This window comes from Gorilla gorilla, chromosome 20 (assembly GCF_029281585.2).
Source record: "Gorilla gorilla gorilla isolate KB3781 chromosome 20, NHGRI_mGorGor1-v2.1_pri, whole genome shotgun sequence".
Lineage (NCBI taxonomy): Eukaryota > Metazoa > Chordata > Mammalia > Primates > Hominidae > Gorilla > Gorilla gorilla.
This window is the reverse complement of record NC_073244.2, coordinates 67,441,803-67,458,934: the sequence shown is the minus strand read 5'-3', so window position 1 is coordinate 67,458,934 and position 17,132 is coordinate 67,441,803. Positions and strand designations below refer to the sequence as shown.

The window sequence follows — 17,132 nt, the reverse complement described above, 5'->3', positions numbered from 1 at the left end:
TTACCCCAAATGGATGCAGCCCCACTGGCACATGCCCTGGGAAGCAGAGCCCAGCAGGATTTCAGCCTCTCAGCCAGACCCCCTTGTGCAGTGCACGACCTGCCCAACCCTACGTGGTAGCCCTCAATGAATGAAGGAATCTGCAGTGCTGCATGCATGTGCCACTTCTGGAAGGGATGTGTCTCTGTGTGGGGGAAAAAGGCATCCATGCTGTACAGGTCACAGTGCTCAGAGACCTGAGTTCAAAGCCCAGCCCCACTCTTTGGGCACCTTGGGTCTCAGGCAAATGATGTGACCTCTTGGAACCTCAGCGTCCTCATCTGAAATGAGTGTGTCAGTACACACACATGTGGCCAGCAGAGATGACAGCTATGAAAGTTGCAAAGCAAGTGAGGAATTGGGAGCATGTCTGGGGCTGCTGTTACCGCTAGGACAGGAAGGCTGGCTGAAATGACGTGCTAGGGACATCCTGAAGGAAGAGAGAAAGGAGGCAGGTCAGAGCAGGATCTGTGGAAAGGAAGGGGCTCCCAGACGAAGGGAACAGCAGGTGCACAGGCAGGAAGGTGGAGCGTCTTGAGCATGAACTTGGAAGGTATGAAGGGAAAAGGAAAGGATGAGAAGAGGAGCTACTGGCAGAGTTGGGGTTTTATTCCAGGTGTGACAGGGAACCAGAATGTGGACAGGGGAGTGGTTGATGCCATTTGACCTGTTTCCTTTTTTTTTTTTTTTTTGAGATGGAGTCTCACTCTGTCACCCTGGCTGGAGTGCAGTGGTGTGATCTCAGCTCACTGCAACCTGAGCCTCCAGGGTTCAAGCGATTCTCCTGCCTCAGCTTCCTGAGTAGCTGGAATTAAAGGCGCCCGCCACTGCGCCAGGCTCATTTTTGTACTTTTAGTAGTGACAGGGTTTCACCATGTTTGCCAGGCTGGTCTCGAACTCCTGACCTCAAGTGATCTGCCTGCCTCGGCCTCCCAAAGTGCTGGGATTACAGGCGTGAGCAACCATGCCAGTCGCTGTTACCTTTTTAATTGTGGGGAAATACACCATTTAACCATTCTCAAAGTGTTTGATTCGGTGGCATTAGTGTATCCACCAGGTTGTGGAGCCATCACCACTCTTTAGTTCCAGGGTGTTTTCCTCACCACACGAGGAAGCCTGGCCACCCTTTAGCGGTCACTCCCCATCCCCCTGTCCCCAGCTCCAGGCAATTATTAATCGGCTTTCAGTCTCTGTGGATTTGACTATTGTGATATTTCATATTAACGAAATCATACACTACATGAGATTTGTGGCTGGACTTTTCCACTGAACGTCATGTCTTCAAGGTTCGTGCATGCTGTGGCTTGTATCTCAGCCCTTGGTACCTGTCACGGTTGAGTAATATTCTGTGGCATGGGTAGGCCGTTGTTGGTTTCTCCATTCCCCCATAATGGGTGATTGCATTGTTTGCAGTGTTTGGCTGTTGTGCAAGGTGCTGTTATGAACATTCAAGGATAAGGTTTTGTGTGGACACACGTTTTGAATTCTTTGGGGTAGACACTGCAGAGTGGAAGTGCATGGTAATCCTAGTTAACTTTTGTTTGTTTGTTTGAGACGGAGTCTCACTCTGTTGCCCAGGCTGGAGTGCAGTGGCACGATCTCTGCTCACTGCAAGCTCCACCTCCCGGGTTCACGCCATTCTCCTGCCTCAGCCTCCCGAGTAGCTGGGACTACAGGCGCCCGCCACCGCACCCGGCTAATTTTTTGTAATTTTAGTAGAGACGGGGTTTCACCGTGTTAGCCAGGATGGTCTCGATCTCCTGACCTCGTGATCCACCCCCCTCGGCCTCCCAAAGTGCTGGGATTACAGGCATGAGCCACCTCACCTGGCCAACTTTTTTTTTTTTTTTTTTTTGAGACGGAGTCTCACTCTGTTGCCCAGGCTGGAGTACAGTGAGTGCAATGGCATAATCTTGGCTCACTGCAACCTCCACTTCCGGAGTTCAAGCGATTCTCCTGCTTCAGCCTCCTGAGTAGCTGGGACTATAGGCGCACGCCACCACGCCCGGCTAGTTATTTTTGTATTTTTAATAGAGACGGGGTTTCGTCATATTGGCCAAGCTGGTCTTGCAAGTGATCATATTGGCCAGGCTGACCGCAAGTGATCCGCCCACCTTGGCCTCCCAAAGTGCTGGGATTACAGGCGTGAGCCACCGCGCCTGGACCAATTCTAGTTAACTTTTTAAGGAACCGCCAAACTCTCTTCCACAGTGTGGGGTCAAGCCACTTCTAAGACTCCCATTAAACACCCAGGAGGAAGTGTCCAGTGGGCAGTGGGGTATTCTAGCACCGAGTCAGGGGAGGGGTCCAAGCTGGAGCTGAAAAGGAAAGGTGAGGCCCCAAGCAGGAGGGCGATGGAGCTCACTGAGGCTCTGGAAGGTTCACCTTCCAACCCTCTGCCCATCCCCACCAGCAGCAATGTTGTTGACAGTGGTGTGGTCCCTAGACACACACACGACGGAAAGTGGCATATAATAGAAAATAACACCGAGTGATATTTATTGACTCAATCCCATCCACCCCCTCCATCCCTTTATGCTGCTTTCATTTCTTCACGGCTTCCTTCATCATTCCTTTTTATTTCTTCACAATTGGCGTCAACATGTGTCCCATTCATTTGTGTCCATCTGCTGACTGTCCCCCCTCACTAGCATGTAAACCCCCGTAAAGGCAGGAACGCTGTGGGCTTACTCACGGCTGCATCCTCAGCCCAGGGAGGCTGCTCAGGAGACATTTATTGAATGAAGATTTGCAGAACGAATGCACACCCCGTGCATCATGCCTGCTCCTGGGAAGCTCTGTGGCAGCCTCTCGGCAGCTAGCTCAGGGCAGGGGCTGTTCAGATCAGGTTCTTGCAGAGAGGAAACGTAAGACTCCGTGGGCAGTCACCCCAGACCCCTGGGGGGTTCCTCTTGCAGGTAGAGCTCAGACGTTTCCTTCTCCCAGAACCCGAGGCCAGGCATCCTTCCCACCCCTATCATCCCTCTAGGTCCACGGGGGTGGGCGTGTCTGGGACTTGGCTGGACTGTTGCCACAGAAACAGCTGGAAGACCTGCCCACCACCACCACCACCAACTCCCACCTCTCTTCTGCATCACCTTTTCTCTCTCTTTTGAGACAGGGTCTCACTCTGTCAACCCAGGCTGGAATGCAGTGGTGAAATCACAGCTCCCTGCAGCCTTGATCTCTGGGACTCAAGTTATCCTCCCACCTCAGCCTCCTGAGTACCTGGGACTACAGGTGCGCACCACCACACCAGGCTAATTTTTTTTTTTTTTTTTTTTTTTGTAAAGACAGGGTTTTGCTGTGTTGGCGAGGCTGGCTGGTCTCCTGCTTGAGCGATTTGCCCACCTTGGCCTCCCGGAGTGCTGGGATTTACAGGCGTGAGCCGCCGCACCCGGACGACCCTTTCTCAGCCTGTATCTCCCTTCTGAAATAGTTAGCAGCAGCAGCAAACACTTTCATATTTCACCTGCAATATGCCAGGCACTGTTCTAAGCTCTTTACACATATTCCCTCAGTTCATCCTCCTGACCACTCAGAGATAACCGTCCTTATCCCCATTTTACAGATGGGGGACTTGGGGCACAGGGAGCTTAGATAAGAGCCTGTCAGCGTCAGGCAGCTGGCAGGAGGTCCAGTCGGCAGAGGAACCACCCTGCTGTGGTTGTGGTTCAGCTGTGGACAGAGACCCTTCAAACCCGACGCCGTAAGAGTGGTGTGTGTGTGCGTGTGCATGCCAGGGAGAGAGAGAGAGAGAGAGAGAGAGGGAGGGAGGGCACCTAAGATCCCTTGATTATCAGATCTAAATAAAGGAGAGAAATTGGCATTTCGGGGCACTGAGGACCATAGGGGTGTAAGTCAGTGGTTCTCCACGGGGGCAGCTGTGGCTTCCTCCCACCAGGGGAACATTTGGCAATGCCTGGAAACATCTTACATTGTCACAACTCGGGGGAATGTGGTGCTGCTGGCATGGAGAGGGCGCTGCTGAACATCCTACAGCGCTCAGGACAGGCGCTCACCACAAAGCAGCATCGGTCCCCGAATGTCAGTGTTGAAAAACCGTGCAGTGCCTCTTCCCACTTGCCTGGTCTATAAACTCAAATTCTCAATTTCTCTCTCTCCTCCTCCCTCCCTTTCCTCCCCCTCCTCCTCCTCCCCCTCTTTTCTCCCTCCTTCCCCGTCTCCCTGACTCCTCCTTTCCCACCCACCCCTCATCTGTCTCCCTTCCTTCCCTCCCTCCGCGGTCCCCACTCCCCTCGCCACCCTCCCCTCCCCTCCGCGCACCTCCCTCCAGCTGCCTCCCCTGCCCTCTCCTCTTCGCCGCCCCCGTTTCTTCTCCTTACATCGCGCCTCGCTTCTCGTCCTAATGTCTGCACACCCCTCTGGTGTCTGTCGACCCTCCCAATCGCTTCTCCCGCATTCATCTCTCGCCTGATCCCGGTTCTGTCCGCCCATGCTCATTTCTCTCCCCCAGCCGTGCCCGGGCGCGTTTCCATTACTCTCCCATCGTCGCCCACCGCGCGTGGGGCGGCCAACTTGGGCCCACGCAGCTCAGCTCCCTCCGCCCTTCCTGCCTCCTGGCGCCTGTTGCTCCCCACACTCTGCCGCCCCCCGCCCGCCCTCCCCAGCCTCTCTGCCCACCCATCTCTACGTTTCTCACCCTCTGACCGTTTCTCTCCCGCCCAGCGCTCCAACCTCTGCTCTCGTTCTCCCCGCAGCCTGGCGGCCCAGTGCGACCCCCTGCAAGCCCCATGCCGGCCCTCCTGCTCCTCGTACTCCTGGCCTCTAGCGCCGGCCAGGCCAGGGCGCGCCCGTCCAACGCCACGAGCGCCGAGCCCGCGGGCCCGCTGCCCGCCCTGCTGGCGCACCTGCGGCGCCTGACCGGGGCGCTGACGGGCGGCGGGGGCGCGGCGAGCCCAGGCGCCAACGGCACCAGGACCGGCCCCGCGGGCGGGGCGGGCGCGGCGGCCCGGGCGCCCCCTCCCGCCGAGCTCTGCCACGGCTACTACGATGTCATGGGCCAGTACGACGCCACCTTCAACTGCAGCACCGGCTCCTACCGCTTCTGCTGTGGCACCTGCCACTACCGCTTCTGCTGTGAGCACCGTCACATGCGCCTGGCGCAGGCCTCCTGCTCCAACTACGACACGCCGCGCTGGGCCACCACGCCGCCGCCGCTAGCTGGGGGCGCCGGGGGCGCTGGGGGTGCGGGCGGGGGGCCAGGGCCCGGCCAGGCCGGGTGGTTGGAAGGGGGCCGGACTGGGGGTGCCGGGGGCCGCGGGGGCGAGGGCCCCGGGGGCAGCACAGCCTACGTCGTGTGCGGGGTCATCAGCTTCGCCCTGGCCGTGGGCGTCGGCGCCAAAGTGGCCTTCAGCAAGGCGTCCCGTGCGCCCCGGGCGCACCGGGATATCAACGTGCCCAGGTGCGTGTGCTCTCGGGCGGGAGGACGGCGAGCCTGGGGCGGGGCCCAGCAAGGGAGGTGGAGCCATCCGAGGAGGAGGGGCTGCAGGGAGCCATCCGAGGAGGAGGGGCTGCAGGGATAGGGCGTGGTCAGAGACCCAGGTGGCGGCCGCCGGCGTAGCTGAAGGTGGGCAGGGGCTGAGAAAGTCGCGCCAGAGCCGGCCCGGCTGTTGCGGAGTGATGCAGGGAGAGGGAGAAGCTCAGACTCTCATTCATTCGACACATATTTCTTGAGCACCTTCTGTGGGCCAGGAGCTGGGGATACACCAGTGAACAAAACAAGGTCTCTGCCCTGGTGGAAAAGCCTGACTTCCAAATCCAAGTTCACAGCCTACAGGCTATGTGACAGTGGATGAGTTGCTTAACCTCTCTGTTCCTCAGTTTCCTGTCCGCACAATGAGACTAATCATCGTCCCCACCTATTCGGATTGTAATTAACTGAGTTGATTCGTGCAGAGTCCTGGCACACGGTAAGGGCTCATTAACTATCAGTGGCCCAGTCCGTAAGCATGTGCAGTGTAATTTTAGATGACTGCTGTGAAGAAAATCAGCGGAAAGTGTTGAGAGAGAGGGCGCTGGATTAGAGGAAGTGATCCGAAAAGGCCTCTGAACGGAGACCCGAAGGGAGGGAGCGAACCACGCAGAGATCTGCGGGCGAGAGGTTTTGGGCAGGGGAACCGCGTGCAAAGGCCCTCGGTGGCCTGCAGGGCAGGGAAGCGCCCGTGCAGCTGGCGGCGGTGGGCAGCAGGAGGTGAGGAGAAGCAGGCGGGCCCGGGTTTATCCTAACTGTGATGGGGCCACTGCAGGGTCCTGAGCTCGGGCGTGATGCCATCTGTCCATTTTTTAAATTATGCGGGCTGCGCGTGAGACTGGATTGTACGGGGCTAGGGTGGGAGTGGGGAGACCCGTGAGGGGGCTGTTGCAATGATCCAGGTGAGAGATTGCAGAGGTGGTGAGTAGTGGTCTGATTTGGGATATGTTTTGGAGGTTCGATCCGTAGGATTGCTGAAAGGTATGAAGGTAGGGGAAAGAAGAGTCAAGGTGATTTAATGTTTGAGGTCCGCATCACTGGGTAAATGGAGCACCCTTTGTTGCCATGGGGAAGGCTGCAAAAGGAACGGGAATGGGGTCCCAGATTCAGGGTGGGGCGAGCCCACAGGGAAGCGAGAGGGACCACAGAAGCGATGGCTTCCACACGAGTTAAGGCAGCAGCGCTTCAAGCAGGAAGTGTGGCCTGAGAAAGGGGGTCATTCTAGGGGGCGTGGCCAACGAGAAAGGGGCGTGGCCAATGGCGAAAAAAGCAGGCTGAGTGACAGATTACCCAAGGGCGAGAGCAGGGAGCGGAAAGAAGCCTTCCTGGTACCCCTGCCACCCTCAGCCCCCAGGCCTTTGACCACCTCTCTGCCACCTTTAGAGCTCTGGTGGACATTCTGAGACATCAGGCGGGGCCTGGGACCCGCCCGGACCGGGCCCGAAGCAGCTCCCTGACCCCGGGGATCGGCGGTCCCGACAGCATGCCCCCAAGGACGCCCAAGAACCTCTACAACACCGTGAAGACCCCCAACCTCGGTGAGTGGAACGTGGGATCCGGCGCAGCCTCCGTCTCTGGCCACGCCCCTTCATCACGTAGCCCCGCCCTCCATGGCGGCTCCACCCCCATCGCCCAGGACCCGCCCTCACCCCCTACGCCCGCCTTGCACTGCCGGGTCCTGCCCTGCGAAAGGCGGACGGGGGCTAGGAACTCCGTAGAGAGCCAGACCCTCTCCTTGCCCTCCTGTGGACCCCCCTGGGTGGGCTCCATGGGCACCTTGGTGATGTAGGTTTAGACATTCTCAAGCCCCTGCGCTCGGTGTCAGACCACCCAACAGCCAACTACACACAAGGGCACAACTACCAAATTCGAATTTGTCAGGAGCCAGACCGACTGGGTTTGAATCCTGACTCTGCCACTGTGTGACCTGGGGCAAGTGACTTCACCTCTCTGGGCCTCAGTTTCTCCATCCGTAAAATAAGAAACATAACAATACTCACTTCATGGGGTTATGGTGAAGAGCAAATGAATTGGCGAGGCAGGTGTTTAGAATAATGTGTAACACAGAAAAAAATACTATGTAGGTGTGGGCTGTTGCTATTGTTAAATATACATAATTATATATTTAAAATATGATATATCATATTTAATATTGTATATCATTTAAATATGATCTATATTATTACAATTTATGATGAATGCATCAGTGGAGAGGTCCAAGGAGCTGTCAGGGGAACTGAGAAGATGTGGTCTGGTTTGGGGGCAGAAGGGCTTCTCCGAGGGGGAGGTATTTGAGCAAAGGCCTGGAGGAGGAGAGGCGTTAGAAGGGCTTCTCCGAGGGAGAGGTATTTGAGCAAAGGCCTGGAGGAGGAGAGGCGTCAGAAGGGCTTCTCCGAGGGAGAGGTATTTGAGCAAAGGCCTGGAGGAGGAGAGGAGTTACTGGGGCTGGGAAGCTCCTGGTGGCAGAGCTTGTGAGGTGACCAGACTTGAGGCCAGGGAGAGGGTGGTTGGTGACCTCAGAGAGGGCCTTGAGCGCCAGGCTGGGCTGAGGAACTCCGCCTCCGTCCTGAGGGTGATGGAGAGCTGCGGAGGAGTTCCAGCAGAGGAGCAACACAGCCAGCAGTGGGTGGGAGAACTGGTCCTCTGGAACCCATGCAAAGGGCAGAGATGAGAGGAAAGAGGCCCAGGAGGAGGCTGGGATGATGGTCCAGGCAGCAAGAGGACAAGGACGGAGCTGGGATCAGGGGTGGAGAGGAGAAGAGACATCTGAGCTGGATCTTGAGGCAGATGGGAAGAAGGGCTTCAAGACAGTGAGAACAGCATGGTGGCATGTGCAAAGGCCCTGTGGCAGGACCACGCTGGGCTCACTGGAGAGAGCAGTGCGGCTTGAGGGAAGGGATGGGAGATGGGGCTGCAGACATCCAGTGGGTCCAGGTTTTGAAGCCTCAAACACCATTCCTGGGTTCAACTTTGTCCCGTGGGTGATGGCGAGCCAATGGGAAGGCTGTTGAGCAGTGGAAGGGCAGCTACTTCGGTGAGGCTGATCATGGAGATGGATGGGCTGGATGGCCAGAGGCTGCTTTGGTGATCCAGGAGGGAGAGGACACATCAGGGCAGAGATTCAGATGTCAGAAGGAACCAAGTGGACATGAGTGGGAGGTGGAGGGAGGTAGCAAGGCGACCCCCTCAGATCTCTAGCCTGGGCACCAGGGAGGGGGGTGCTAGGAACTTGGGACAGACCACTTACCCAGCCCTGAGCCTGTGCCCACACTTTCCACCTTCAAGACCCCCAGCCTCAGTTTCCCCCATGTGGCCAATGGCATGGGTTGATCTGTGGAGCTCTAACGAGGTCCTGCATGTGGGGCCGAACTTGGGGCCAGAGTCCTTCCCAGAGATCAGGGCCACGGTGCCAGCTGGGAGTCAGTGATGGCAGTGACATCACCTCCCTTCTCAGTCCCCCCAGATAATCTGCACCACAGCTACCTGCACCTCAGCGTCAACAGCCCCAAGCACCACGCTGCCACACTGGGTGCGGAAGAGGGCCCAGCTGTGGGAAAGAGCAGGCCTCCTTCCCTTCCCCCTTTGCGTTGGGCCAGCCATGCCAGGTGCCCAGTATAGAGCAGGAGTGAGACCCCTGTGAGCCCAGTCCTCATGGCGCTCACGGTCTGGCCAGGTCAGCAAGCGAGCCTGTTTCCTCGTGTGGATGCGAAAGTGGTCATCTCTCTCCCACACTGTTGAGGAGAGGGCGCATAGAGCCTGGGGCCAGGCACTCAGTGGGTGCTGACAAATGCCCAGTACCCCCCTCTTGGGGCCCTCTTCCCCAGCATCAAGCCCGTCTCCTAAGCAGAGGGGCTGGGGTGAGAAGAGGGAGCCTGAACTGCTGGAACTGATGGGCTACAATCTCAGATTTCTAACTCCCCAAAGAACTGCTGGGTCTGAGGGAGGAGGGGCTGGGGGCCTGGAAGCCTGGGTCTGAGGAAGGAGGAGCTGGGCGGTCCCGGACGCCTGGGTCTGAGGGAGGAGGGGCTGGGGGCCTGGACTCCTGGGTCTGAGGGAGGAGGGGCTGGGGGCCTAGACGCCTGGGTATGAGGGAGGAGGGGCTGGGGGCCTGGACTCCTGGGTCTGAGGGAGGAGGGGCTGAGGCCTGAATTCCTGGGTCTGAGGTGGAGGGGCTGGGGGCCTGGACTCCTGGGTCTGAGGGAGGAGGGGCTGGGGGCCTGGACTCCTGGGTCTGAGGGAGGAGGGGCTGAGGCCTGAATTCCTGGGTCTGAGGTGGAGGGGCTGGGGGCCTGGACTCCTGGGTCTGAGGGAGGAGGGGCTGGGGGCCTGCACTCCTGGGTCTGAGGGAGGAGGGGCTGGGGCCTGGACTCCTGGGTCTGAGGGAGGAGGGCTGAGCCTGGATCCTGGGTCTGAGGGTGGAGGGGCTGGGGGCCTGGACTCCTGGGTCTGAGGGAGGAGGGGCTGGGGGCCTGGACTCCTGGGTCTGAGGGAGGAGGGCTGAGCCTGGATCCTGGGTCTGAGGGTGGAGGGGCTGGGGGCCTGGACTCCTGGGTCTGAGGGAGGAGGGGCTGAGGCCTGAATTCCTGGGTCTGAGGGAGGAGGGGCTGGGGGCCTGGACTCCTGGGTCTGAGGGAGGAGGGGCTGAGGCCTGAATTCCTGGGTCTGAGGGAGGAGGGGCTGGGGGCCTGGACTCCTGGGTCTGAGGGAGGAGGGGCTGAGGCCTGGACTCCTGGGTCTGAGGGAGGAGGGGCTGGGGTCTGGACTCCTGGGTCTGAGGGAGGAAGCTGACTGACCCTGGCCCTGCCCCCTCTAACCCAGACTGGCGAGCCTTGCCGCCGCCCAGCCCCTCCTTGCACTACTCCACGCTGTCCTGCTCTCGGTCCTTCCACAACCTCTCGCATCTGCCCCCGTCCTACGAGGCTGCGGTGAAATCCGAGCTGAACCGCTACTCTTCCCTCAAGAGGCTGGGTGAGTCCTAGCAAGGGCAGCGCGGCGGTGAAGGGGAGGGGGCGGGGCCAGAGCCTGGGTTCAGGACCGTGGACAGTGGCCCAAGAGCCTTCCAATGGTTTAGCTTCTCTCCCAGGTTTTACTCCAAGTTCGTTCTGGAATTACCTGTGGTACTTTTGTATCAGAATCACTTCTGATTTTTTTTTTTTAATGCAACCTTCTGGTCTCCCCTCCCAGGACATATTATGGTGTTCATCAGGACTTGGACTTGCAATTAATAGAAATACTACTTAAGCTAAAGGAAAAAAATATGTTGACTTGATCATGGAAAATCTACAGGTCACCAGATTGCGATGTGGCTGTTTTGGGGGCTCAAGAGCTGTCTCTTAGCTCTCTACGCCACCGGCGGGCCTCATTTTCAGACAGTCTCCCCTCGTGGTGGCAACGATCACCCTGCAGATGTTCAGGCTGCCGTTCTACCAGCTCAGGAACCCTGGCAGAAAAGAGTCTCTCCCAACAATTCCGGCAAAAAATCCCAGGCCTGGATGCCATTGGTGCAAGCTGGGTCACATGCCCATCCCTGAACCCATTCCTGTGACTCTCATTGGACATTTTGCCGTCCGTGGCCCATTGCTGGCAGTGGAGCAGCCTTCAAACATCTTAAACTGAGAGCTTCACTAGGAAACAATTTTTCTTCTTTATTACCACTATGTTTTCAAGACAGGGTCTCACTCTGTCACCCAGGCTGGGATGTAGTGGCATGATCATCATTCACTGCAGCCTCTACCTCCCCAGGCTCAAGCATGATCCTCCCACGTCAGCCTCCCGGCTAGCTGGAACTAAGAGCTCTTGCTGCCATGCCTGGCTAATTTTTGTATTTTTTGTAGAGACGGGGTTTCACTGTGTTGCCCAGGCTGGCCTCAAACTCCTGGGCTCAAGCAAGCCACCCACCTCGTCCTCTCAAAGTGCTGAGATTACAGGAGTGACCCACCATACCCAGCCAGAAACAATTTTTTTTTTTTTTTTGAGACAGAGTCCCACTCTTGTCGCTCAGGCTGGAGTGCAGTGGCATGATCTTGGCTCACTGCAATCTCCGCCTGCCGAGTTCAAGTGATTCTCCTGCCTTAGCCTCCTGAGTAGCTGGGATTACAGGCGCATGCCACCACACCTGGCTAATTTTTGTATTTTTAGTAGAGACGGGGTTTCACCATGTTGGTGAGGCTGGTCTCAAACGCCTGACCTTGTGATCCACCCACATCGGTCTCCCAAAGTGCTGGGATTACAGGCGTGAGCCACTATGCCCGGCATTTTTTGTTTTGTTTCATTTTTTTTGTTTTGTTTTTTTGAGACAGAGTTTCACTGTTGTTGCCCAGGCTGGAGTGCAATGGCACCATCTCGGCTCACTGCAACCTCTGCCTCCTGGGCTCAAGCGATTCTCCTGCCTCAGTCTCCAGAGTAGCTGGGATTACAGGCACACGCCACCACTCCTGGCTAATTTTTGTATTTTAAATAGAGACGGGGTTTCACCATGTTGGTCAGGCTGGTCTCGAACTCCTGACCTCAGATGACTCACCTGCCTCGGCCTCCCAAAGTGCTGGGATTACAGGCGTGAGCCACCGTGCTCGGCCCAGAAACGATTTTCATATTGTGACCCGTGAGACACACACACACATATGTGTATATTTTTAATTACAGGAAAGATTTGAAACTTTTTATTACGGACATTTGCAAACATACATGCGAGTAGAGAAAATTATAAAATGAGTCCCATGTTCCCATCACTCAGCCTTAATAATTAGCCACATTTTGTTAATCTATCCTCCCTCCACCCCAATTTTGGTGGATCCTTTTTTTTTTTTTTTTTTTTTTTTAACGAGACAAGGTCTCACTCTTTTGCCCAGGCTGGAGTGCAGTGGTGTAATCATGGCTCACTGCAGGCTCAACTTTCTGGACTCAAGCAATCCTCCGACGTCTGCCTCCCAAGTAACTGGGACTACAAGCATGAGCCACCATGCTTAGCTAATTTTTTTTTTTTTTTTTTTTTTTTGTAGAGATGGAGTCTCACTATATTGCCCAGGTCGGTCTTGAACTCCTGGGCTCAAGGGACCCTCCTGTTCAGTCACCCAAAGTGCTGGGATTACAGGAGTGAGCCACCTCATCTGACCTTGATGGATTCTTTTAAACTAAATCTCATCCTTTAATATTTCAATCACACACACACACACACACACACACACCACACACACACACACTCCCACACACACACCACATATACACCACACACACACACCACACACACACCACACACCACACACACACCACATACACACACACACACCACACACCACATATACACACACACCACATATACACACACATGCACACACGCACACACACACCATACACACAGCACACACACCACACACATGCACACACACCATACACACACCACACACACCACACACACATACACACCACACAACCACACACACACCACACACCATACACACACCATACACACACCACACACACACACCATACACATACACCACACACACCACACACACCATACACACACACCACACACACACCACACACACACCACACACACATACACACCACACACACCATACACACCACACACACCACACACACACCACACAACCACACACCCACACACACCACATATACACCACACACCCACCACACACACACCATACACACCATCCACACACCATATATACACTCACACACACCACACACACACCACACACACACCACACAACCATACACACACCACACACACACCATACACACACACACCATACACACACACCACACACACACCACACACACCATACACACACACTACACACACACTACATACACACCACACACCACACACACCACATATACATCACACACACCACACAACCACACACCCACACCACACACACACCACACACACCAAACACACCACACACACACGATACACACACCACACACACACCATACACACACACCACACACACCACACAACCACACACACACACCACATATAAACCACATATACACCGCACACACACCACACACACACACTATACACACACACCACACACACACCACACACACACCATACACACACACAACCACACACCACACAACCACACACCACATATACACCACATATACACCACACACACACCATACACACACACCACACAACCACACACACACACGCACACACACCACACACCATACACACACCACACACACACCACACACACAACCACACACCCACACACCACACACACACACCACATATACACCACACACGCACACACACCACACACACACACCACACACCACACACACACCACACACACACCACATATACACCACACACCCACCACACACACACACACACACGTGTCTGCAGTAAGAATTTTATGAACCAACACTTACCCCTGATTCCTTTATTACATAAACACTTTGATAGTTTTCTCTTCTGTTCTATTTGATTTCATTTTTCAAAATGCTGCTCACTACCCGCAAAATCAACTTCACAACCTAACAGGTCACAACTCCAAGTGTGAATCACATTGCTACAGGATGAGAGGGGGTCAGTGGTTCCCCAAAAGCAAGAGTTGGGTTCTACTCCCAAAAGAAGGGATAGGCAGAGGCCGGGGGGGGGAAAGAAGAGGAAGTCCTCCACATCTACTGACCCAGCATTGTGGGCTGGGCCTGGGAATCTGCATTTTGGCCTCACAGCTAGCCTGATGCCCAGGATCCTTGTGGGGGCACAAGGAGCATAGGAGCGGGATGTGACAAGGTGGGAGGGGGAGGGCTCTGGATGCGCAGGGGACCCACGGCTGTGGCTTTTCCCCCTCTCCCCGCAGCCGAGAAGGATCTGGACGAGGCCTACCTGAAGCGCCGGCCCCTGGAGTTGCCCCGCGGCACGCTGCCCCTGCACGCGCTGCGGCGGCCGGGCACCGGGGGCGGCTACCGCATGGAGGCCTGGGGCGGCCCAGAGGAGCTGGGCCTGGCGCCCGCGCCCAACCCCCGGCGGGTCATGTCCCAGGAGCACCTGCTGGGCGATGGTGGCCGTTCGCGCTACGAGTTCACGCTGCCGCGCGCGCGCCTGGTGTCGCAGGAGCACCTGCTGCTGTCCTCGCCCGAGGCCCTGCGCCAGAGTCGCGAGCACCTGCTGTCGCCCCCGCGCAGCCCCGCGCTGCCCCCCGACCCCACCGCCCGGGCCAGCCTGGCCGCCTCACACTCCAACCTGCTGCTGGGGCCCGGGGGGCCCCCAACACCGCTGCGCGGGCTGCCGCCACCGTCCAGCCTGCACGCCCACCACCACCACGCCCTGCATGGCTCGCCGCAGCCCGCCTGGATGTCCGACGCCGGCGGGGGCGGGGGCACACTGGCCCGCAGGCCGCCCTTCCAGCGCCAGGGCACGCTGGAGCAGCTGCAGTTCATCCCGGGCCACCACCTGCCCCAGCACCTGCGCACGGCCAGCAAGAACGAGGTGACTGTCTGAGGCCAGGGCCGGGTCTGGGGGGCTGCGGCCTCCCGGGCCCCCCGTCCCAGCCTGGATCCCCCGCGACACAGGCGCACACATGCCAGGGGCCTGGGGCCCAGATCGGCCCTTGGACAGGAGTGAAAGCCTCCTTCTGGGATGTCCTGGCAGACAAGATTCCTCCTCCTATTACTTCACTGCTTGAGCCAAGGCCTCCTTCCCATGATGTCATCCCAGAGGAAGAGGCCGGCCCATGAGGTCATCACTAGCAAAAATGTCTGTGTTCTGTGACGTCATCACAGGGACAAAGCCTCGTTCCCATGAGGTCATCACAGAGGAAGAGGCCGGCCCGTGAGGTCATCGCTGGAGGCCATGTCCATGTTCTATGGTGTCCTCAGAGGCTTCCTTCTTGTGGTGTAATAACAGAGACGACGCCTTGTTCCATGACATTCCTTCCTGTGGTGTCACTGCAGAGACAATCTCACCTGGATGATGTCATCTCTAACTCCAAGGCCTCTTTTGGCATCATCGCCATGGGGAAGATATTTTCTCCCTGTGTCTTTGCAGCAGAGAAGATGCCTCTGTCCTATGATGTCATCATTACACACAAAGCCATCTTCCTGGGACACGTCGCAGGGGAAAATGCCTCACCGATTGTGTCCTCACTAGACATAAGGTCCCCTTTTCACAACATCATCACAGGGACCCTGCCTCCTTCCTGTGATGCCATCACCAGAGAAGGTGCCTTGCCCTATGACGTCATCAGAGGGACCGTGCCTCTTCCTGTGATGTCATCACCAGAGAAGGTGCCTTGCCCTATGACGTCATCAGAGGGACCGTGCCTCTTCCTGTGATGTCATCACCAGAGATGACCACCCACTCTGGGACCTCTCCAGGAGGAGGTCCCTTCTGTGATGTCGCCCAGATGCTACGTGCTCTGAGATGGCACAAAGAGATGCCTCCACTGCTGCCACCATGTTGTAGAAGGCAGGGCAGGCCCAGAGTCCAGGACCACCCCAGGGAAGATGCCAGGGAGCAGAGAGGGGCCCTGTCCTGAGATGTTGTCTGAAGGAAGCATCGCTGGGGAGCCGCCCATGTGGAGGGCCTCCTCCAGAGATGATGGTCTGTGTAGGCTGTTGGCAGTGACACCCCTACCCCCAATGCTGTGATGGCATCACCAGAGCTTCCTCCTCAGAGGCACTGCCCACTCTGGAAGGCCATCGGTATTGGTGGTGTCACCAGAGTTACTGCCTTGTCCCACCATGACTTAGCTTGGTTGCTCCCTCCCCAGACTCCAGGGACATGTCCAGCAGGATCTCTGCCAGACCCTCTGAGGGGAAATGGGGCCTTGGATCCCACATCTGTGCCATGACTCCTGGGAGACAGGACCTCCAGATGGCCTTCTGCTCCCAGGAGGCCACCCTGGATCACCAGGATCCTGGAGCTCTGGCACTCATAGGTGTCCCATAGCCTGGCCTCACTTTTCTTTCTGCCATATCTAGAGACAATCACCTCTGTCAACAAAGTCCTAGCCTTCTACTGGGGGGAGGTGCTTGGGGTACACCTACTCTTGCCCTCACTGACACTGTCAGCATCACACAACACCCGCCACTCATGATGGCACCACACCCAGGGTCAAGTGTTACCCATGTCTGAGGATGGAATCCTTCCCCAGGATTCCCTATGACCCACAACTATGGTATCATCTTCTTCCAGGATTTACCATGACTAATGGTGTCACCATCTGCCAAGACTCCCCATAGCCAATGGTGTCACCATCCTCCATGATTCCTCACAACCATGGTGTCATCATCTTTCAGGAGCCACCACAGCTGACGGTGTCATCATCTCCTAGATTCCACCATGACCAATGATGACATTACCTTCCAGAATCCACTACGCCTGACAGAGACATCCTCTACTGAAATCCACTAGGACTGATGATGCCACCATTTCCCATAATCCCTCATGATTTTGGTGTCATCACCTCCCAAGACCCATGATGCCCAACAGTGTCATCATCATTTGCAGGGACCCCATGGTGTCATCATCTCCAGGGATCCACTTCAACCATGTGCCACCACCTCCCAGGATTTCATTCAAACATGTGCCACTACCTCCCAGTATCCACTT

At 56.6% G+C, this 17,132-nt stretch overlaps 2 protein-coding genes across 4 annotated transcripts in view; both read left to right on the top strand.

Annotated features, from left to right (window-relative positions):
• SHISA7 (shisa family member 7) overlaps window positions 1–15,362 on the top strand; it is a 20,440-nt gene extending 5,078 nt beyond the window's left edge. The window contains exons 1-5 of one of the 3 annotated variants that reach the window (XM_055370607.2): window positions 2,050–3,279; window positions 4,761–5,464; window positions 6,917–7,071; window positions 10,352–10,501; window positions 14,380–15,362. In XM_055370607.2, the coding sequence (XP_055226582.1) occupies window positions 4,794–5,464; window positions 6,917–7,071; window positions 10,352–10,501; window positions 14,380–15,020 (1,617 nt within the window). In that variant the 5' untranslated portion in view covers window positions 2,050–3,279; window positions 4,761–4,793 and the 3' untranslated portion in view covers window positions 15,021–15,362. Of the gene's footprint in view, window positions 1–2,049; window positions 3,280–4,336; window positions 5,465–6,916; window positions 7,072–10,351; window positions 10,502–14,379 lie in introns of those variants that run through there. The other 2 variants (XM_055370604.2, XM_055370606.2) reach the window with 2 other exon arrangements.
• LOC129528898 (uncharacterized) lies at window positions 15,100–17,132 on the top strand. Its single transcript, XM_055371902.2, has 3 exons — window positions 15,100–15,108; window positions 15,269–15,740; window positions 15,806–17,132. Exons 1-3 carry the CDS (start codon window positions 15,100–15,102, stop codon window positions 16,054–16,056), a joined length of 732 nt encoding a protein of 243 aa, XP_055227877.1. The 3' UTR covers window positions 16,057–17,132.